General features: G+C 42.5%; 2 protein-coding genes across 3 annotated transcripts; one reads left to right on the top strand and one right to left on the bottom strand.

Annotated features, from left to right (window-relative positions):
- Positions 1 to 950: 950 nt before the first annotated feature.
- Positions 951 to 13,595, top strand: prom2 (prominin 2). Of its 2 annotated transcripts, none has more exons than XM_041050202.1 (25): positions 951 to 1,122; positions 1,860 to 1,994; positions 2,785 to 3,139; positions 4,779 to 4,840; positions 5,174 to 5,379; positions 5,621 to 5,741; positions 6,187 to 6,250; positions 6,363 to 6,452; positions 7,308 to 7,504; positions 8,143 to 8,217; positions 8,514 to 8,577; positions 8,736 to 8,892; positions 8,978 to 9,130; positions 9,235 to 9,358; positions 9,482 to 9,561; positions 9,768 to 9,852; positions 9,971 to 10,114; positions 10,214 to 10,282; positions 10,443 to 10,535; positions 10,637 to 10,690; positions 10,791 to 10,871; positions 11,861 to 11,929; positions 12,021 to 12,110; positions 12,301 to 12,413; positions 12,561 to 13,595. In XM_041050202.1, exons 3-25 carry the CDS (start codon positions 2,878 to 2,880, stop codon positions 12,610 to 12,612), a joined length of 2,505 nt encoding a protein of 834 aa, XP_040906136.1. In that variant the 5' UTR covers positions 951 to 1,122; positions 1,860 to 1,994; positions 2,785 to 2,877; the 3' UTR covers positions 12,613 to 13,595. The 2 variants fall into 2 exon arrangements, with proteins under 2 accessions (XP_040906136.1, XP_040906134.1); XM_041050200.1 differs by having other exon boundaries at positions 1,795 to 1,994.
- Positions 13,596 to 15,187: 1,592 nt separating this feature from the next.
- On the bottom strand, positions 15,188 to 20,399 carry LOC121190058 (Hermansky-Pudlak syndrome 6 protein). Its single transcript, XM_041050617.1, has one exon. The coding sequence runs from the start codon at positions 20,043 to 20,045 to the stop codon at positions 17,226 to 17,228; it is 2,820 nt and encodes a 939-aa protein (XP_040906551.1). The 5' UTR covers positions 20,046 to 20,399; the 3' UTR covers positions 15,188 to 17,225.
- Positions 20,400 to 22,725: the final 2,326 nt, after the last annotated feature.

Raw genomic sequence — 22,725 nt, 5'->3', positions numbered from 1 at the left:
TAGTATAATTTTATTTGTTTTAGCCAACTTTTGTTTGAAGAAAAAAAAAAAACATTTCACTAAGTGGTAATGAAAGGTCCTCCTGGGCATTGATGGCGATGAGAGATGTTGTGCTATTTTGCTCTTTGACTTTAAAATACTCCAAAGGTGTCATGTTGGATTCAAGTCAGGCAATATATGTTCTTGGTCAGGTCTTAGTTTTTTTTCCTTCTTTACAGACTCTTGTGTGATTTTTGCAGTGTGTGGGAGATCCCCTGCCACACTGTGTGTTTGAGTCATTTAACATTTTAGTGAAATTGCACCATGGTGTAGGCCTACTCAGTTTTGTTGTGTGTGTGATGGTTTCTGTTTGTGTACACTACAATTTTCCACCAATGTCAGTCTCAAGTTCCTGGAAATGGCAGTGCATGCATTTACCACACCACAATCAGGACAACCAGCAGGAGTCACTAGTGTTTCCTTAAGGTCATGATCCTTCACTGGCTTCCCACCTGTGAATACGGTTGGGTGTTGGCAGGGGAAAGAATTAGAGGGAATTATCCGCCTAAACTGAGAGAGGGGAAAAAAATCACATTTACTTTCTCAAGTCACTGACTCCAGTGTGTTTTTACAAGGATGTTTAAAGGATTTTGACATGGTCTCTTAGTGCTGTTGTTTCAGGAACACAGAACCATTTGGACAGACACTTTGTGCCAACACTGCAGGGCCTTGATAGTCTTCAAGTGCCAAAGCTGCTTGATAAGTGTTCTCTCGGTAGCAGATTAAAGGATCAGCCTGTAATTGATGACTTTGGGTTGACGTAAACCAGGGATGAGTGATCGGCAAGTGATTATGCACCTGATAAGGGAAACGAGGAAAAGAGGACAGACGCAAGCATACAATTCCTGCTTTATTTGCATCAGTAAAGCTTAGGAAGGGAAATTAGATTCATGCCTATGGTACGATCCAGTTCCTTTTTTTTTTGCAAATGTATTTTCTGTCTTTTTTCAGAACAGTCCACGCTGTCGGAGTCTTGTCACACGGAGCCGGGAATATCACAGTGCTCTGCAGATTGTGGACGAAGTTCACTAATACACTTCAGAAACAGCGAAGAAGAGATCTCATGACAACAATTGCCTGTAGGTGAGTAATAACACAATCTCCATCTTGTTCTAGTGAGGTTATTCTTCTCAAAGTATTTTAATACTAGGTGCAATTTAGTCTGTAGATCCTGATCTGCAGTTATTTAATTCTTGTCTTGGCTTGTTTAGCTGCCGAGATGTATTGTAAATCTTCTTTTCTGACAACAGTGATAACATGGGGAAAATACAGTTCCTCAGCTTTTGCCAATAATGTCCTCAGAAATATTTCTGAGGATTTTTTGGCAATGTTTAGATGTGTGTCCTCAAAACTCCCTTCCCCAAGTGTATTCTTCCCAGCTATCTTGTCCTGGATATTTGGGCTGTGTGCACACCATTACAGATGTTTACTGATGCACTTCGAAACAAACAACTACAAAACAAATATACAATCCTTTATTAGAACAAAGGGTAGATTGTGATTAATGGTCATTTTCTGATTTGAAATTGGAACTCATTTTCATTTTGCTCTTCCCTGTTTTCCCTCAGTTTTCCCCCAGTTTTACTAGTATTAGCATGAACCTTTCCAGCATGTTGGTTTGACATCTTCTCCTTTAACCCCTCTGAGAAACTCCAAGTAACAAAATAGGAAAAATCCTATTTTCTTTCTAAGGTAACCCTGCCAGTTTTTTTTGCCACCACTTTCCCTCCCTCTCTCCCTGTTCCTCTCTTTAAGACCCTCCCTCCTCTCCCTCCTCCTGTTCCTTCTCTCCCTCCCTCCCTCCCTCCCTCTCTTCTTAGTATCAGCGTTCTCCCAGCAAACACACAGTCAACTCCAACTTGGCGGCTGCTGCGGAGCATATCAGGTTTCTACAGGATTGCGAGAGTCTCACACCCCTTACTGAATTACTGTCCTTCTCTGTCTCGCCAAGGAAGGTGAGTTGACTGAAAGAAAACAGCTCTCTCTGTTCTCCAGTGTCTACTGTTTGTTTTCTTCTGCATTTAACCTTAAGAGGAACTGCTCAGACTGCTTGTGTCCACAGTCCCAGAATGTAATGTAAATATCCTCAGGATGCTGGGTGTTAGGTTAAAGAAGGTCTCCATGTTATCTAACAAAAATAGTCTGTTTTTTTTTTAAAAAGCAAAAACTGGTAGAATTCACCAGTTGCTTTGACCACAAGAGGAAGTAGATGTATTCAGTTAGTTGGGGACCTTACCCTTGTGAACTTATTTGCTTAAGCGAGCTACACCTACATTAAACATAGTTCATGGCTTTGCTTTGATAAATATTCAAATATTGAGTCTCATGCAGGCGGAGTTAGTTTTGATAAACAGACGTGATGCAGGTATCTGAGGCAGACACAGGTTATATTCATCATTCATGCATCATATCATGTTTTTTTGTAACTTTTAAATGTCAGCACCTCCTATGTTCTATTATAGAAAGTTTCGGGATAAGGATGGTACAAGAGAGAAGCTTAAAGGGCACCTCCTGTTCTCAGAAACTAAATAGGCAATGGCTTAGCATTTAGATTTCCCTTTTACAAAATGCCATTGTTACGTTTGTTCTGCAAAATAGCAGCAGGTTTTTCCATTGCCATTTAGTAAGGAACGGTGCTGCCACCGCTTTCTGTGTGACTCAGTCTGTGGGTTTCTTCTCCCGTCTCTAATTCTCCCACCCTGTAAGAGTGTGTCATTGTATTCTGTCTTTTTGTCTTATTTCCAGACACATCAAAACAGAGCTTGTGCCATGAAGTGATCACCCTACAAACAAGCTTCCTTTGGGTCAAGTCTTGCCCCACCTGTCTCGCCTGTAAACATGGGGTTGTGTGGGAGTATGACGGGTTGGAGATGCTGGGGCAGTGCTGGAGCGCTCAGAGCCAGCGTAGGAGTGATGCTGCTAGGACTCAGCCTGTCTCAGTCTGTCCGTCCACAGGCTGCCTGTGCAGCAGCTGCGGCCCCACAGAGCCTCACCCAGCCCCAATACCAGGACACGATAGGGGAGGAAACCGGCGCGGGCTTCATGGCAGCTCTGGTCCACTCCTTCCTCTACGCAGTCCAGCCTAACCCATTTCCAGGAGGTCAGTGTCGTCATCACTAATTAAAGATCTCAAATCTCTCCTGTCATGTTTGGATTTATAGTACCTTACTCAGTCCACAATACTTTATCCAGACTCTAGCTCACAGAGCAGCCAGGTTCAATTTAAATTGTATTGAAATCTTCTGGTGAACATTTTCCTGCAAGGGCAAAGGTAAAGCCATCGGTTTTAACCTTTACCCTTGCTTTAATAGTACCCATACAAAAAGACGACAGGATCGGTAAATCAATCATTTAATGGATATTCCTGAATCTTTTCTGGTCAATCTTTAACCTTTATGTCCTGCTCTGATGTTTTTTGACCAGTGTTTCCTGTTGCTCAGACTTGAGTCACACCTGCGGTCTATTGTCTGGCCTGTCAGCGGTTTTAATTGCTCAATAAACCCTTCTCTGTTTCGTGCGATCTCTTCCTGCTTGGTATTGATTTCAAAAACCAAACAAATTGAAGCACAAAAATGTCCCTTTACCTTTACTCAGTTCAAAATTGTTCTCAGTTATCATCATTCTGAATATGATGGATTGAACGTTGACACTGAGAGGTTGTTTGAAGACACTAGCTGCTACCACTGTATGACAAGGCAAATCTCTTAATGACTCATTGTAAACAGTGGTTTTCTGCTTCACAATAAGCCACTTATCCTGAGGTTATAAATGTTAGCAAGTAGTCTTTTGTGGGAGCCTTTTGTGGGAGGCCTGCAGATCAAAAGGCAGAGGGGTATTTCTGGTTTAATTAATAGCTAGAATGACAAAACAAAAGCACTGGACATGCACCAAATGTTCACAACCTGGCAACACAAGATTTATTTTTATTTATGCATTTTAGCAACTTGTTTCTGATTTGTGAAGAATTGCTTCACATGTAACCAAGACTTTAACCAAGGCTAAACTGAACAGACATTTGCTCCTTGTTTGTTGGTTTAAGTCTTACAGGTCATCCTCTATTCTACAAACTAGTCTTAGAGTCTGGATCCTAAATTTCACCCTCTGGTGAAACAATGAATCATAAGATTTTCAAGAAAATGACAATTTTTAAAAAAATTATCCTCCAACAAGTGCCCAAGAGATATGAGATAACGAGAATATAAGCAATTTTCTTTTCTTTTTTTTTTTTTAAAAGATACAACAGGTTTTAAGGAGAAATTCAAAGCAATGAGATAAGGTACAAAGAACACTATTGCTGTGCAGCAGTCTGAATTAACAGACAGATGGTGAGAACTACACAAATAGCTCATGCGCAAAACACCTGAGCAACATGTCTTCTCAGTTACCTGCGCCTGTGTTTTGTGAATAACATCCATAATAACAGTGTTTGGCTGGAGTGTGAACGGCAGGCTTTGTGTGGTATATTTTTTGTGTGTGTAAAAATCCAGTCACTCCTGAAAGCTGTCCTGGTTTCCTAGTAACCACAAGATGGAGGGGTCAGATTTCCACTTCTACAAAGCCAGAGATTAAAATGTTTGTATTGAGCACAGGACACATTATTCCCATGGCTGGGCTTTTGTACATGGAGAGTAGCAATTTGCTGCTGCTGGTTTCTGAAAGATGTGTTTCTATGACTTCTGTTTTTTTTTTTTTAATACTCAGCCACAAAAAAACTGTTTTCTCTTCCACTTTCTTTCTAGATCTAATCTTGAAAATAATAGATTTTCAGCAAGTGCTGTCAAATCAAGAACTCATCAAAGAAGTAAGTGAATGTACATGAATTCTACACACACATCATACATACGTGGGAAAAAACCAGACACACCCTCCCCAGAGCCCCCCCCGAGCTGGTAATCTGAGAATGTTTAATGTTAAAACATCCTTGCGTGTACGTATACGAGTCTACTGAAGTTACTGAGACTCTTTCATGCTCCCTGATTGTGGATTGTCAGCAGAGTAAAGTAAAACTACTGTTTGGTGATGTTTTACCTTTTTGATGAAACAACAGAAGACCCGCTGCAGTTCCCTGAAATTGATATTTGTGCCACTTCAGTTGTAGTACCTGTTATTTGTCTGTGTGTGTTGTTGTGTTCAGATCCTGGTGTATAGTGTGGGATTCCTGGTGTGTGTAGCAATTGCCATCCTGTACATCATCCTGATGCCCGTAGTTGGCTTGTTCTTGGCGTGCTGTCGCTGCTGCGGTAACTGTGGTGGGAAGATGTACCAGAAGCAGACGTCCTCCATTCACTGTCGCAGAAGAACTCTCTACTGGAGTGCATTCATCACCACAGTCATTATCCTGTGAGTATGTGTGTGTGTGTGTGTGTGTGTGTGTGCTCTCATGTGCACTTTTGAATAGCATAATGATGTATTATCTGAAATTAGCGTCAAGAAAAGACAGCTTGAGTGTGCGTGCCTCACTGGCTGCGTGTGTCTCCCTCGGATCAACATGACACCGATTTTTGTGTGTCATAAATGTTACCAATGTGTGTGTGTGTGTGTGTGTGTGTGTGTGTGTGTGTGTGTGTGTGCATGTTTATAGTGCTGGGAACATCTGCATGTTCAAAAGCAATGAAGCCCTCAAAGTAAGTGTGGATCAGAGTCCAGCGCAGCTCAACACAACTCTAGACAACATCCACAACTTCATCACAGCTGTGCCTCAGGTGAGAGAAAACCTCTTGTTGATTGATGTACATAGTGTGTAGTACACAAAGGTCAAAGGTCTGGGTCTTTGGTTACAACGTTAAAACTGTAACTAATCTTGTCAGCGTCTGCTTAGGATTAGCCACATTATCATCAATCTGCTGTGAGTCGACAGCTTTTGTGTGAGATGCAAACAGACCACACAGTTCTCCAATCAGTCCACTGATTAAGTGGACTGATTGGAGAACCGGGCATTGGACTGTTCTCTGCAGTGTCAATACACTTATCTCAAGATGCAAGAGAGTTGGTTGGAGGGACAGATAGGGTTATGTTCTGTTTGTCCTTCTTCATTTGCAAATGCTGCAATGCACGACTGGCTTTGTAATCAGTCCTTGACATTGCATTTCAACTCGTATCTTATGTGCACACTTTGGAATAGTTTGTTTTTCCTCTGCCTATCTCCAGCAAATTGATTATGTGGTGAATGAGAGCTACAAAACCATAGAAGAGGTGACCAGAAACCTAGAAGGTAAGAACAGGGAACTAATAATGTAGAAATAGAGGAACCACTTTTGTTTACTCTAACCGCTGTGATACAGTGCAGTTTCTTGATTAACCGTCTCTTTGCCTGTATGAATCAGGCATTGGATATCAGTTGGGGACAGACATCCAGGACCGATTCAATGGAACTCTGGCCCCAGCCCTGCGCCCAGTTAGGCTTCTGAACCAAGGTATGATGTACCTGCATGCGCTGCCCTGTTTCAGTCAGAGCAAGTAAATACTTGTGTGAATATCTGATAGAAGATCAGTAATCCCATCGAAGTGGTTCTGCTCATACATGCCCTGTGCAGTGTCACTGCATTTAACTTCTTACCCTGACACTGAAAAGTTTGACGAAGCAAAGGATTTTTTTTCTGAGCAATAATTGTCCCAGTGATCTCCTCCTTGTGGGCAGGTGCTGCACAGGCCTAGACTACACAGGCTCCAAACCAGAGCCTATGTTTGGTGTGACTTATTTACATGTCTTGTTGGAAAATAAAAGTGCTCAGTCAAAAGCAGGGGTGTAATCAATGCCTCTTTTTACCCCGTAATCCCAATATAATTCCTTTAATGTTGAGTATCTGTTGTTTCACTGGCCTCTTTAGATAGTGTCCTATAACACTGTGTATATTGTTCTATAATCTATTAGTAAATCTAGAGTATAATGTGCACTTTCTGTGTCGGGAGGCTTTGGTGAGGGTTTAGAGAGCCTGGAAGACAGACACACAAACTTAAAAACATGTTTCATAACACTGCATGTTTTACACAGGAGTTGCACAGATCAGGCATAGCAAAACAATGTGGAAAATATCTGTGATGTTTTACTAAAAGCAGCCAGATAAATCTCCCCTAATAATATTTTTTCCTGATATTCTCTCTCTTACAGGCCTCATGCTTTGTTTAGACCTTCATCTAGCTTTTTGAATTGCTTTTGATTTCAAAACCAAGTAGCATCAAAGAATAGATTAATGCCTTAAGATTATTATTTTATTATAATAAGTGTTCATACACTGACTAGTGTTTGTGTTTTTCAACTGTATTGACAGAGATTACAGACACCAATGTTCAACTTAACCGACTGAACTCATCTTTGGCCCAGCTGCAGTCCAGCATGGACCTCCTTCAGGCCAATGTCACCGCTGTTAAAAATCGCATCAATCAGACTTTATCCAACTCAAACTGTCATGGCTGTGAAAACCTAAAGCCAGAGCTACAGAGTATAACACTGGACGCCTCCATCACTGTAAGTACTGAGTTTGTGTGAACCTGGTGAACCTGAACCTTAAAGGCAAATTAACTTGAGCTTGGTCCGAACACTCACTCGTTTCAGCGTAAGGGTTTTATGCAAAAGAGGAAGTCGGGCTTCAGTTAAGAACTCACTGAGGTACAGACTGGGAGTCAGGACTGTCACCGGGCTTGACAAGATATTTTCATGAAGCAACAGGAAGAATCATTTATGCAATCAAACAACTTCTGACGCAGGCTGAGTGTGACACATGATAATAGCTCTTCATATTTGGCTTTGTCTGAACAGCTGATTTGTCCTCCTCCCATCTGTTCTTCCCTATCTTCATCCTACACTCCTCAATCTCTGACACATCCACACTCCCCTCTCCCCTCCCCTCCCCTCTCTTCTCCTCCCCTGCTCCTCATCAGTACTTGAGGGAATGTGCTTTATAATTTATAATCTTCATCACAAAAACAAGAATAAGACATTGAGAGAAAACAGAGATGCCATTCATTGTTCTTTGGGAATCCACTCATTTGTTTGTGGCCTTGAGGCACTTGAATAACATCCATGAAAACTTGCAAGTGCTTGTTTTGCTGAAGTTTGGCGCCTCCTTGTGATAGTCTCAGGTGTAACATGTAATCGTTTTACAGGTTCCCAGCTTGAATGAGTTCCAGTCTGCGGTGGATAAAGTCATCAAAATTAATCTCACATCCAGAATCGAGGAGGTCAGTGCCCCCCCCCCCCAACAAAAACATGATAATGAAATCACCAGTCTTCATATTATAATGCCTGCTTTGTTACCATATCAGAGTATACTAGCAGACAGGGGGAGGAGTGTGAATAGGTTTTAACCAAAGATAATGGACTAAAATGTGACAAATGGATTTTCACCCAGATAAAAGTGCATTACATGTGGTTAAAAAAAAGAGATAAATGCCTTTTTAAAAATAGTTTTTCAAATGTATACAGATAAACACTACATTTCAAAACAATTTATGTGCTACACTTTTCTTCATTTCAGGTGGAGGACTATTTCAACAGCATCCCCCAGGCAGTGACCAATGCTACCAAGGATATAGTTGCAAGTGAGTGAGCACATTTAGTGGCACGAATGTTTGGCCTTTTCTTCTCTCTCAGATTTTGGTCTCCTCATTAACGCATTTAGTTGATTAAGGTCAATTTAAAAAAGATATATATGTGTATGTGTGTGTATACTGTATGTTTGGGTCTGTGTATTTCTTAGAAAGCAAGCAGCTGCTGGGTGATATAAGATCACAGCTCTCACGGGTTACTGATAGCATCCCTTTATCTGCTCTGACCAATGTGTCGGGGGCTCTGAACACGGCGCAAAGAGAGATCAGCAAGATCACCCCGGAGGTCGAGAGAGCTGAGCATATAAGGCAAGAAGCCTGGAAGTGCAAACATGCGTGACTGATTGAGGGAAAAACCCACAAACCATTCATCAAATGTTTTTTTTTTCTCCAGATGGAAAGTATGTGTTGCGGTATGCTGTGTGGTGCTCCTGGTAGTGGTGTGTAACCTCCTGGGTCTGGTCCTGGGCCCTCTGGGTCTGACACCCAAAGGAGACCCCACAAAACGCTCCACCACAGCGAATTGTGGAGGCACCTTCCTCATGATGTGAGTAGTGGGTCTTAATGTCGCTTTCATCTTGACTCACATTGCTCATGTTCTGTTTTACCTAATGAGCACCTGTTTGATCTCTGACCTGGATGTGGTTGCAGGGGTGCTGGTTTCAGCTTTCTCTTCTCCTGGCTGTTCATGATAGTGGTGGTGGTGCTGTTCCTCCTGGGTGGAAACCTTTTCACCCTGGTCTGTAGGCCCTGGAGCAGCGGAGAACTCCTAAAGGTAGTGATAAACAGTAACACATCTATGTATAAATGCCCATGCAGGGCATGACAGGGCATACAAAAATAAGAGATGCTGTGTTAAATATCTTTGTGGTAAGATGGTTGCCTCTTCCCTCCACAGTTCATTGATACTTCGGGTTTAATACCAGAAAGTCAGAGTTTTGGATTGAAAACCAACATCAATCTCTCTGAAATCTATAGGTATGTAATGCCACTTCAGCTCTCATATAGGAACAAATGCATGTATTTTTATGTACATACACAAACACTGGCATGATTCCCCCACCGGCTTCATTAATCTAAATCTAGCAGGACACATAACGCACTTAAGTGATTAGGGGGATCAATCAATCAATCAATCAATCAAATAAGTTCGACTTGATTTCACTTGATGTTAATGTTTACAGAGACTGTGAGGAAAACCAGCCTTTGTGGACAACATTGCACTTGGATGAAGTGATAAACCTTGGAGACCTGCTCAATGTATCTAAAGTGAGCTTCCTTACCGTGCTTTTCAAAATAACTAAAGATCTGAAGATGTGCTTATAAATTTACTTGCATTCATCATTTGTTTTCTTTTCTCACTTTCCTCTCTGTCGGTCACACACAGTACACTGAGCGGATCCAGCAGCAGTTTGAGAATACGGACATCACTCTGTCCACCATCACTCTCCTAAGCCCTGAAGTTAAAAACCAACTCAGCAACTTCTCCACCAAGGCTAAAAGTTTTGACGCCGCTGCCATCACACAGCAGGTAGCCGTCACACGTATCTTTGTGTAGTTTTGCTGTCATTACATGTTTTCATGTGTAACGTGTAATTGTGATGTCTTGCTTCTTGCTTGTCTCTGTCAGATGAACAACATTTCCAGGATCAATCTCAATGCAACAGCAAAAAAACTGAATGGTTTAGCTCAAAATCAAGTGAGTGACAAGACACAAACACACACAACACATAATCTACTGTTAATATTTTACACTCTGCTGTTCTGCTTTATACACTCGTCACATGAGTCCTAACTCAATACAGTGTTTCTATCATGCCCATGTTCTATCTACTAACTGAGCATTTGCTTGTCTCTAGACAAACAATGATGTTAAAAATGAGCTTCAAAATGAGGCCAAGGACCTGATTCAGATCCAGATCAGCATAGAAACAACTATCATCCCACAGCTGGTGAGAAGCTTTCCTTATCTTGGCAGCTCTGCCTGATATCCCCATTCTAGCTCTCAGTTCATCTGAATTTAAACAGAGACATCTACTGCATCTACCCTCAGGAAAACCTGAACTCGACCATCAAGAGCCTTCAATCCATCACAGGAAAAATCAATGTGAGTACAATGACTAACACCTGAAACTTCCAAGAATAGAGCTCATTCTCCCCTCTTTCTTTCTTTCTGTGGCTCATTCTCTCCTCTCTGGCTCTCCCAGGGCACAGTGGGGGAGGTGCTGAGCAGCGTGGGAGCAGCACAAGACTTCCTCAACACAAATACAACACAGATCGTCAAGACCGTGAGTAGAGCCACGGGTCACATGAGTTAGAAGAAAAAGTGCTCCATGTGGTCTGTTAATGCCCGTGGTCGGTCAGTCATTTAGCCAGAGGGGGCGAGCGAGGGGGAGGTGCTACAGCTGAGCTAGTACGGGTGTGCTGCTTGTAGCTGAAACAATGTGCTTGTTGGTTCCACATCCACACGGCAATGATTACATTTAATGTCCAGTCGTATTCATCTTCATTTGTAGTTATGTATGATTTTTAGCAGTGAATAACTGGTTGCTTTGAAGTGAAATAGATGTACACTTAGAATCTATTCTAGTTCGGATATTCATTTTGTTCTATTTAAACCCTAAGGTCATCTCGTAGCTGTCTGCTAACCATCCTCAGAATCCAAACTAAACATGGAGAAACAGCATTTACTTGCTAAGCACCTGAATTTAATAACCATTAAATCTGCTGCCTTTGACAGAAACTTAAACATCCACTTCAATTCTCCACCTTGCATTAACATCTTGACCTGTCTAATAATCACCTAGTCATCTTCCGTTTGAAGGATAAGTGTTGACTTAGTCAGTATCCTCTGACTTCCCTTACCTGTCTGTGGCACTTGGTTTCTCATTTTTCATTCACATCTTTAGAAATGGCTCACAAATATGTAGTCTTAATTTCCCAAAACTGCTTGGTTCACCCAAACAGTAGTACAGCAGTGTGGCTCAATTATGTATTTATGTTTTTGGACATAGGCTATATCAAGCTTTGTATATTTTTGTTTTTGTTTTTTTGGACTTTGCATGCATTTGGCATGCATTATATAAAACTTTCCTTGCCTGTCTAATCACAATGCTATTGCAGTTATTTACGGGTCACTTCAGAGGATTTACCCAGAATTCCACACTGCTGAGATGGCTAGGCGTTCCACTGATTCCTCATGACTTCCCACTGTAAATCAGGGAGAGAATGTGTGGAATTTATTCTCTTTCTCTCTCTCTCTCTCTCTCAATCCTAGGAAAGCAGAAGGTTTTTGGACTGTCAGCTGGGTTACTTCATTGCTTACGCTGACTGGGCCAACCTCACGGTAAAGTCTGTTCAGATCTTTTCCTGCATTGTTAAAACATACTTGTCCTGTGTATGAGTTCAGAGTGGCTGACCTGTGTGTTCTCCCTCAGATCACACAGCAGGTGGGCCGCTGTCAGCCGTTGGCGGGAGCTCTGGACACTGTGGAGCTTGTCCTCTGCTCATACATGGTGGAGTCTCTGGTGAGGATCAGATGTCGTTAGCTCCACCTACAGCTGCACATCTCCACCCATAACTGACAAATACATTGAAAAAATGGAGAGCAGGGACCAATTTCAAGACACGGCAATTTATGTTTGTCAGACTGCTGTAAATCACAATTTTTTTTTTTAGCACTTCTGCATTGCAGTCACCCTTGTTCTCTCTCTTCAGAATGCGTTCTGGTTCAGTCTGGGATGGTGCATACTTTTCTTCATCCCCAGCATCATCTTTTCCATCAAACTAGCCAAGTACTACAGGAAAATGAAGTACTCTGATGTCTATGAGTAAGTAGCCCACAAAAAAAAAACAACCACAAACATACATCTACCAGAGCTATTTACACACACATATCCATGTGTGGAAGAATCACATGACTGATCACATGACTGTGCTGGCCTGGCTTTCACTGCTGTCAGTGTCTCTTTTTCCAGAAACCACATAACTATGAACCACATCCCGCGGGCCCAGATGAAAATCACCTGAGAGGAGGGCATGTGTGCGGTACAGCTTTAAAAGGCCGCAGGCACGACTGTGGCATCCCTTGACAGAATAAAAAACTCATGGTGCACTTCTGCACAGATGTGGCACATTGTCACTCTGGTGAAAAATCTCAAACTGAAAAAAAAAAAACAAACAAAAAAAAAAAGAGAGTTAGGTCATCTACTTCACTTTACCTTTACTTTTTTAAATTCCAATTTTCACACTAAATGCAAAGCAGCTTATTAAATGACTGCAGTGGTCATACAACACATTTCATACAACACGCAGCATCTTTGCATTGACCTCAGGGGGACACAGGGCATAAGGGAATCTTCAGGGATCAGTTTTTCATCACTTATAATAAACATTTAAAGAGATTTATTTCATTCATAGTTTTAAATAAATGGATTCCATGTATTTGATGTATGAACTGAGCCTGCTGTTGGAATATGAGAATATATATTTATTTTGCTGAGAGTTGATCACATATAGTAATGTCGGTGGGCAGTGCTTTCAGAGAATGCAGCAGTGTGTTACTGTGCCAACTGGCATTTGTAATGTGCCAGCCTCTGTCTGCTCTTCTTGGAAACCTAATTCCAGTGGAAACACTTAACTAAATTCTAATTTTACTTGCACTGATCTTTGAAATCAAAGCACAATTTCCTGTGTAAATCACGAAATGAATACACTTTTTTTTTGTGTGACAAAGACTGAAAATGTCAGTCACCCTATTGTTTCTATTTGAAACTACACAATGCAACTTAAAGTTTTTATTTTTAACATTTTGTTTGCAAATATGCTTTTGTAAATCTTGATTTTGACTGACGTTCTTGATTTAATAATGCTGATTTTTGTACTTTGTACTCAGTAGTAGATTGTTTCATCTGTTATACAGCACTTTATATGTTGTTTTCAAAAGGTTATGAGCATTTCTATCAGCTGAATTGTAAAAACTACTGTGAATACAAATTGTTACTGTTACTGACTGTGTTTTCTATCTTTTAGCTGTAACATGAGGGATATCTCAGAGATCAGCCTGTGACTATTTTCCACACATTCCATGAAAGTGCTTTTCACAGTGCACATTTGTAGCCCAGTGTGTCAGTTTGGGGTGTATATGACCCTTCATCCCACTGCAACAATATGTCAGAAATTAAGGTTAACAAATACGGTATCTGTACAATCCTATAGTTAATGTCTGACTTAACTCAAAGACTCAGTTGATGCTTGTGCGTGTAAACTGTGTGCACACAACTAAAAACACTACTGTATACGTGAATTACGTATTAACATAGACTCGCTTTTTCTCTAGGTAATTCTGACTTGTGTGAAATATGAACTAAATCTAGCACGAGAACCCCATCACTATAAGTGATGAAAATTATCTCTCTACTGATTCATTCATTTGAGCAGCTCTGTAGGATATAATCAGCTGTTTTGAGACAGAGGACGGAGCAGCAGGCAGGGCCAGCCAGCATCTGTTTAAATGTACTACTGTTTACAGAATGCCTTTTATCTATAATTAGAACAAGTGCATTGATGGCATTACAGCACAGGCACGACTCAAAAACCTTGTAATAGGAGAAAAGAGAAACACAATAGGAAGGGGAAAAATGTGAGATGCAAAAAGCAGAAGAATGAAAGGAAAGTGGGAGGAGGGGAGAATTGGCTGAGGGATGTTAGGTATCAGGTTATGGCTGTTTTTGCAGCTCTCTGCCATTTTGTTGCCCTTTGGGAAGACTCAGCCTCTTATTACCTTCTGCCTCCCTCTGACACCGAAGAGACGAGATTCTCTACCCTCCACTTTCCACCTCTACATTTATTCCACTCCTGTGATTATACCCTCACGTCCCCCGTGTGAAACCTGCCTATGTGCTGTGAGATCCAGCAGCCACACATGTACTCACTGTCCTTCTGCTTTTGTTGTTATCAGTTAGTTAAGAGGCAGCCTCTGATTCAGAGGCTTAATTACTGAACATTCCTCTTATAGGCTTTGACCACAGAAACATTTGAGTGCATTTACACACTCAAATCCTTCCACTGGATCTCACACACACACACACACACACCACTGCAGCTGTAAGTGGATTTGTCCATGGAGGGGACATGGCGAAACTCAGAAATGGGGGCAGTGGATCATATGAATGAAACACTGTGTGTAAGCCTTTAGATCAGTAGACCATTTTTCTGTTACTTAAACCAAAAACAGTGTTAAGGCCCTGACTTGTCAGTGGTTTGAGAATGAATAGTGTGTGACCTATCGGCTAGACCTGTTGTTGTGCAGTATTGTGAAAATAATAAGTGAGCAAACCAGATCTACAGCAATCTGTGTGAACAGAGACTTGGCAGGTAGGTGACAATGAATGACACGCACTTGGAAGTTCCATTAAAAGGTTGTTACCTATGTTGCGTGGAGCACCGAAGCAGGAACAACAAATTAAAGCTTTTGAAAAGCTACTAGACAGCAATCAAAACCTCCACACTAAAAATTATGAGCTTCACAGTTTTTATAGGCCTGTTGCGGTGAATTGGATTAAACTGTACAAATTCATAACAAGCAAACCCAGGACAGAAAGCAGAAGTTTTATCTTCAGTTTAATGGCATACAGCATGGTTCATAAATACTAGGATCACCAAAAATAAACCAATGTAGATGTGAAACTCTGTCAGGCAAATCTAAGAGAAATTCCTATTTGTTAAAGGGAATTAATATTTAACATCTGAACAGTCATAACACTGGGCTGAGTGATCTGTGTGGGGAAGTTCAGGGAGTTCCCATTTACTTTCAGATGGGTTGAAACATGTCTGGTACACAGTGAAACCCATGGCACTAAACTGGAATCAGTCAAGCAGATTTTGACATGCTTGTTCAAGTGTGCAAATCTTGGAATGACACTATAAAATACACCAATTAGGAGTATGAAATCAGCAGGCTTCATGTCGAAATTAAGATACAGACAACATTTGACTGTAGAGACCAGGAGCTATTCCCCACATAGAGAAAAAAAGGAACACTGTACTCTACAATACAGAGAGAGAGAACAGATCCTCTGATCTACCTCCAGTTCTTTCTCTGAAATATGACTGGAGCTGAGGAGACGCAGCAGAAATGTGACACTGTCCTGTAAATGAAGAGCAGCGATGTGAAAGGCACTCTGATTGTTCTGCAGCATTTTGGAGTCTGATTGTCACTCAACACTTTAGAGATATCAGAGGAGTTTCTGTTGTCAGTACCTCGCCCATGTGGAGCTCTACATTTACGTACAAAGAAACCAAAAAAAAAAAAAAACAAAAACAAAAAACAAAACAAAACAAACACTTTTCTGTAATTAAAACACGCCTTGCAGACTGCTTAAAGAGAAAGCAATAACAAAGGCATTGAAGACAATAGGCACTTAAATGTACTTTTGTTCACGGCACTTAATCAGAAAACATTCATTTCAACAGATGAATCAAAAGCATAGTACAAACAATACTGACTGGGGTGATTAAAAAGTGCAACTGGTTTCAGAGAATGAAGAAAAAAATAGCAGGGGCAAGACAGAGCAGCCTAACATCTCTAATAACATTACCCACAGAGTCCATGGAGGACGATATACATGACCTTATGCAAGCAGCAGGACGCCTGTGTTTGTCACAATGTGCCCAACCTGCACTCAAATCCTAACAGAATTACGCCGAAAATTCAATTTCAAGTCGAACTGTGAGTCAGTTTTACTCTGTATTCTGTCTGGAATGTCCTGTGTGTTGGACTGCAAGGGACAAGATGGAGTCTAGAAAGAAAAATGGACGACAACATTGGGTAAAAAAAAAAAAAAAACACGGAGAAAGGCAGAAGCTGGACAGACTGACTGCTTCCAGTTTCGTTCACAGACGTTACATGGTCTGGTTGAACCCATCGAAACCAGGTTAATGTTTAAGCACTTATAATACGTTAACTACAATACTGCAACCTTGCCCCCCCTTCACCATACCTCACTTAAAACATTCAAACACAAAGGCCAGCTTGTCTGGATAAAACTCAGTAGATTACCCACTGCAGGAATGCACTTTGACATCAGCACGTGAAAGGCAGCTATATTTGACTACAACTAACAGACACCAGCTACGTCGGACAGAAAATATTGTACACACACACACAAAATGGCTGTTAGGGGATTTGTTACTGAGCAGTTAAACACTTAACTCAATATATTATCATTATTTATTGATGATACTTTGATAAAGGCTAAGCTTATTCAAGGCAAGACTACGCAATAACTTTCTCATCCACGTGCAGTTAAGGCTTAAGAGATAAATAACATTGCAGATACAGTATATACACATTAAGACTTCAAATTACCAGCAGTATTTACATTGGTAAGATCTTCAGTAGTCATTTCATAGTTTCTGCTTGTCATACTTCATTTGAAATTACCTGTTATCTTTTTAAAAACACTATCAAATAACTGCATTACACTGATGACACCTTTAACACACTGATATTATTCTGTTTTCATTTGATTGTCAACACACACTGCTTCACAGTCTGGTCAGATTATGTGTGGAATGTTTTATGAGACAGTTTTTTTTTGTTCCTCCATGATGAGTGTGCTTGTTAATTTTAATAATTTTAATCAGAATGGGTTGGCAGGTAGTGCAACCCTTGCCCTTTGCACAGTTGTGTGTGTGGATGACTGCTGTTCAGGTGTTTCTGTCAGAAGAGCCGAAGAAATGTCGCTGCCCAGAGCGAAATCTGTACTGGGATCTGCGACAGTCCTAGGCTGTTGTGCCGGCTGACGAGGAGGTGCCGGAGGGGGAAACAACGGGGACTGGAGGATGTCAGCATAGCGCTGGCTGGGCTTGGCCTCCCGCTGTAGGACTTTTCTCAGCAGAGGTTTCAACAGCCCGATGGTCAACTGGCTGCTGTGGGGGTCTGCAAAGGGAGCAGGGGATGAGGAGGTTGTATTGGACATGGGGAAGGAGGAGAAAGGGGAGGTGTTAGGGGAGGGGAGGCTTTTCAGCACCAAGTTGAGTATGGTGGTGACAGTGAGGTCCTCAGGGCACAGAGTCCACAACAAGTCCAGGTATGGGTCCAGATCCCTGTGTTGGGCCACCTCACACAGCAGAGTAGTGAAAATCTCCTTGTTGAGCAGCGGACTCTCTTTGCAGAACTTCTGGGCCACCTGGGTGACCCGCTCCCACTCCTGCTTGGCCATGAGGACCCTCATCGCCTGCAGGATGGCATTAGGCCGCCCACTGACCAGCAGCAGCTCAACCTCCAAGTCCTGGCGTTGGTCTCTGTCTTGGCTCAGGCTGGACAAGACGCACAGAGCTCGCTTGTAGAGCGGTACATTGTTCTCCCTGCCCTCCCCATCCCTCCCACCAGCGAAGCTCCATGAGGAAGAGGCCAGACTCAGGCCCAGGCTGACTGAGCCCTGCTGCTGCTGGGCGAGCTCGAGGAACCTGGGCAACCAGCTGGGCTGGAAGTGGAAAACTGAGTGGCAGAGGAGTTCAAACACAGGCAGGGCAGCTGGGGAATTGGAGTTTGGGGATTTGGCTTTACAGTTCACAACCTGATCACCTTTGACGCTGTGATTGTGTTTTGGCCCACCATTTGTGAATCGGAGGGAGGCTGGGGAGCTGGAGGATGAAGCAGGACTGAGGACAGTTTTCCACATATCTGGGGGCGCCCTGCTGGACAGAGAGCCCTCCCCGTTGTAGTGTAGCTGGAGGGCAGCCTGCACCGCCCTCCACGCCTGGCAAGGGAAGATGCTGAAGATGGAGTTGAGGTAAAGCAGATCCTCTTTATCCAGCTCTGAGGATGACAGAAGTCTGGCTACTTCTTTCTCAACTAGACTCTCACACACTGCCTCCACCTCTTTAACACTTCCCCTCACTAAGCTCCCCTTCAGTTCCTCCAGAGAGACCAGAGCCTTCAGCTCGGCCTCCAGAGAGACCATTAGCTTGTCTTGGCCAGCAATACATCCATCTCCTACATTCTGGGACAGCTCTGCACCCTTCTGCCTCGACCCTACGCTGAAATAGTTCCTGAGTATGGAGGCTAAAGAGATGGGCGCCTGGAACCTACCTCCTTTCTTCACTGCATCCACAGTGAGCTGGGTGCTGCTCAGGCTCCTCTGCTGGTAGTATTTACAGGCCTCCTCAAAGACAGCCTCTACCAGGAGGGCTCCAGGATGAATACCTTCCACTGTACTAAAACCAGAAGGCTTCATCTTTGAGTTGCAATCCTTGGAATCTGTCTCCTTGTTCACAACCACAAAAAGTCCAGCTTCTGAGAGCAGGTGAGGTGTCCTTCTTTCAGCCCGGTTTGTGTATAATAACCCCTCTCTCTTCAGCACAATCTTTTCCAGCTCCTTGCCGCAGTTCACGTCTATGAGATGCAGGTTTTGCCCTGACAGCAGCGCCAGGGTGTCCTGGTACATGCAGAGGCTAGTGTGAGTGCCATATTTCACCAAGCAGTTGTCTGCCTGTTTGTATACCTGCCGCAGCAGCCCATCTTTCTGCAGGAGACACAGCCAGCCGGTGCTGAGCAACAGCAGCAGGTCTCCACAGGCTGTAGGAGCGAAGTCATAGATCTCAGGTGGTTCAAGTGTGGATAAATATCCTAAAGAGTCTGTCACCAGCTTCTTAAAGTCGGCCTCTTTAGCCGAAAACCTTTTTAAGGGAGTGTTTTTACAAGTGGTGCTGATGCTGAAAGAGTCCTGGGAAGGGGACCAGGAAAGGAAAAATTTGGATATGCTCAACATTGGTTTCAGTTTCGAGTCAGGGAGAAGATACACATATTGACCTGAGCTGACCACAGTGAATTTGGGATTGTTGTGGAGGGCGATTTTCACTCCTCCCAAGCTGACAGCCCCCTCCTCCACTTCAAAGTCACGTCTGCAAACACAGTATCTCAGCTTATTCCTTGTAGAGCTGAGGGCTGAGGAGCTTTCCGAGGGCGGCCTCTCCTCACACCATATGATAAGACTGGAGCAGGCACACACAGATAACACTCTGGCTCGGGGACTGTTGCACAAGTCTGATGTTTGCAGGAGATGCCAGCCAGCTCTGCACTCCTGGAATTTCCAAAACTCAGCTTTTCCATTCTCATAAACCACCGCTAATGTCGCTGCGTCTCTGCTGCTGCTGTTATTATTATTATTATTGGGATCCAAATATAAAATATCCACAATGGGCACAGTTCGTGCCAACCGCGAATCCAGCTTCTTCTGGTTCTGGACCAGCTGGGGTCTCTCATACTTGTCAAAAGTCACAAGACCGGCTTTAGGCTCGCGGAGGATGACATGGATGTGACGACCATCTGGGCTCAGGCGGACGTCTGACAGACTGCTTCTGTGCTCGTTGTTAGTCAGTTCAAGCATTTCAGTTAGCGCCTTGCTGCCAGTAAAGTCCCCGAAATCTGACAGCTGCTGCAACACTAGCCGCGCCATAACTCCGTTTCGAGCACGAGCAGTAGCTTTTAATTAACCACAACGTATTAACTAGCCTGCTAGCTCGTGTGGCACAGGAATCTGACCTCCCGGGAAGCTAACTGAACGGCATCCCGTTAGGTCCGATGAGAGGCTTCATCCCGCTGCTAACATCCGTGCGGAAAGATATATCCACCGACAGCCTTGGACCCCGACAAGCCCATGTCGTTAGACAACAACGGAGCTAAACTGTTACCTGACAACAGCTGCCGAATGCGTGTTTTTTTTGTTGTTGTTGTTAAGCCGGAATCGAGAAAGGCACAGCAGTCATTCCGATGCTATGCGAGCACTCCCCTCACATCACGGGATTGTTAATTTCCGGATACCGAGCGTGTTTAGCGTAAGAGGAGGAGCGGAGCGACGACATGGACGTCGGTAAAGATTGTGTACAGGCGGAGAGAAGAGGAACTGCCGCTGCACGCACGTCTTCAGTCAGCCATTCAATCCAGCCTGAACTGGTAGGCCACAGTCGAGCTAAGTTAAACATCTTAACATCTTGACACCTCTCTCCAAATGCTAACGCGCTGCTGCTTTTAATTTCATGAATCAATATATAAGTTACAACTTATCATTTTTAGATTTATCTCCTTAGATAGCAGAAGAAAAAGAAGGCAATGACAACACACAGTTTTGTGCATTTCTTTTTTCTTTCTTTCTTTTTTTATTTATTTCCAAATAGGCCAATGCCTTATCGTTTGCCCCTCTGGTTGTGGTGACTTGGCAGCATGCTTATAAAGCTTTGGATTTTGCCCCATGCACTTCTGGAGACTTCTTTTCCATCCAACATTACGCACAGCTTTTGCACCAGTACTTGTTTTTGCTTTGAAAACATGTTTAATGGCAAAATGGGTTCTCGAGGCCTATCTCATGTGGTCATGAATTATATTTTTAATCAGTTCACCGTGTGATGTGCTTTTGTTTTTGGTGTACTTTGCTTTGACTAGTCAATGATTTATCAATATATTTACACAATAAGGTCTTTCCCCCTCAGTTGAAAAACTGAAGAACTACAGAGAAATGTGCAATTAATTCACTACATGAGTCACATATGTGTTTTATTGTTGTATTTAGTAAATGCTGAAGTGGATTTATCTTGAGTAAGATATTGAACTGCTTTCAGTAGCGGTGTGTTCCTCATGTTGTTGGCGGACAATTCAAAAGAAACAGTGTTTGCAGTAATGCTGGTACTGTTTGGCTGAAAACAGCTCGAATGTTGCAGCAGGGGAGTTGAATACAGTGTCTAGATAAGCACAAATGAGGAACTGAGCAAATTTCCTCATCTGCTTTGGCAGCATACACTTTAAAGGATGTTTTTAAAGCTAACTCTTACAATGGACAGGTAATCAAGTTGACCTCCTCAGACCTGGGGGCAATGAAACTGAGAAACTGTTTCAGTACATCCTTGTACATTTTGGCAAGAGGCCGTGAAAAGACTGGCTGCCCAGTAATAACCTCAGCTGGGTAAATACCAACCTGAGAAACTGACACACTTTAATCAGCTTCAGGAATAAGAGCCATCCCACTTCACACCACAGATGTGGTTGCAGGAGGATTTGAGAAGTGATGTTGGTCAGGCTTAGAGGACAGCTTGGTAGGCGTCTCAGGGACTAAAAAAAAGGCTAACTCCAACAAATCTGAGAAGGTGCCAATTACATTTCCTTTCCTTTATAGAGAGACCAACCAGAATGAAATGTTGTGTGTTTGAATTTCTTGTCTCTGCATTGACTTTGTGGAATCCCTCTTGGTTTGTATACACCTTCTTATCTTCGCTGTCACTTCCAGAAAACTGCTTTCTTGTGATTTTAAAAATCATGTTCTCCACACATCCTTTTTTTTAAAATTTGGTCTTTATCTGTTATACATAGCCCTTAATGGAAGCTTTTAAGCTCACTGTTGTGACTGAAAAACCCCAATGACGAAGCTGGGCACAAGTTTGTTTGATAGTATTAAGTGAATTAGAAGACAAGCTTGTGATACCAATAACATAATCAAATCATTATGAAAGTTCCAGAGTCTGAGTTGCCTCATGTTTATCTATGGCACAAGGATTTGCTGACTTGTCTCAGTTGCATGTTTTTCTTTACATTTGGACAAATTTGGCTTTTTGACCTCTTAAATGTTGTCTGCTAAATTTAAATCACAGGATCTGACTGTTCTACTTTGCCTTGTCTGTCATGCCTGTACGTCCACTTCATTTCCAGGAGGAGGCAGTATTGATCTTCAGTCACTGCACATGGGTAGTTTGACAGCTCAGTGTACAAATGTAAATGAACGAAAATATCTGAAAAGTGCTCACTAGGGTAGATTTAAATATGGATGATGTTTTTCTTCTTAATTTCTCCTTTTCCACTTTACCCCAAATTTATAAATGCATTGAATCTAAAACACTGCAGACAACACTCACTGTGTTTCTCAATGAATGTCACATGGCTATTCAGATCCAGCATCACAAGGTTGCTATCTACTCTCGCCCACAGTTAACTGAACTTGTCCATTAAATCACATGACTTTTATTGTTTCTGGTTTACCTCCGTGCTTCTGGACTGTTTCAGCTGTCCTGTAACAGTCATCCTGTGATGGTGGTTGTGTGCGTTCACTGAGACCTGAGGTGACTTTTTTTTCCATCTCGGATTAAAAGTAA

This window comes from Toxotes jaculatrix, chromosome 11 (assembly GCF_017976425.1).
Source record: "Toxotes jaculatrix isolate fToxJac2 chromosome 11, fToxJac2.pri, whole genome shotgun sequence".
Taxonomy (NCBI): domain Eukaryota; kingdom Metazoa; phylum Chordata; class Actinopteri; family Toxotidae; genus Toxotes; species Toxotes jaculatrix.
The sequence above is the reverse complement of the archived record's forward strand: the minus strand, read 5'-3'. Positions and strand labels throughout refer to the sequence as shown.

Coding starts and splice junctions, on each gene's coding strand:
- prom2 (XM_041050202.1), top strand. CDS start 2,878: ATGGGGTTGTGTGGGAGTATGACGGGTTGGAGATGCTGGGGCAGTGCT. Junction 9,131..9,234: donor GGAGGCACCTTCCTCATGAT/GTGAGTAGTGGG, acceptor ATGTGGTTGCAG/GGGTGCTGGTTTCAGCTTTC. Junction 10,115..10,213: donor CCGCTGCCATCACACAGCAG/GTAGCCGTCACA, acceptor TGTCTCTGTCAG/ATGAACAACATTTCCAGGAT.
- LOC121190058 (XM_041050617.1), bottom strand. CDS start 20,045: ATGGCGCGGCTAGTGTTGCAGCAGCTGTCAGATTTCGGGGACTTTACT.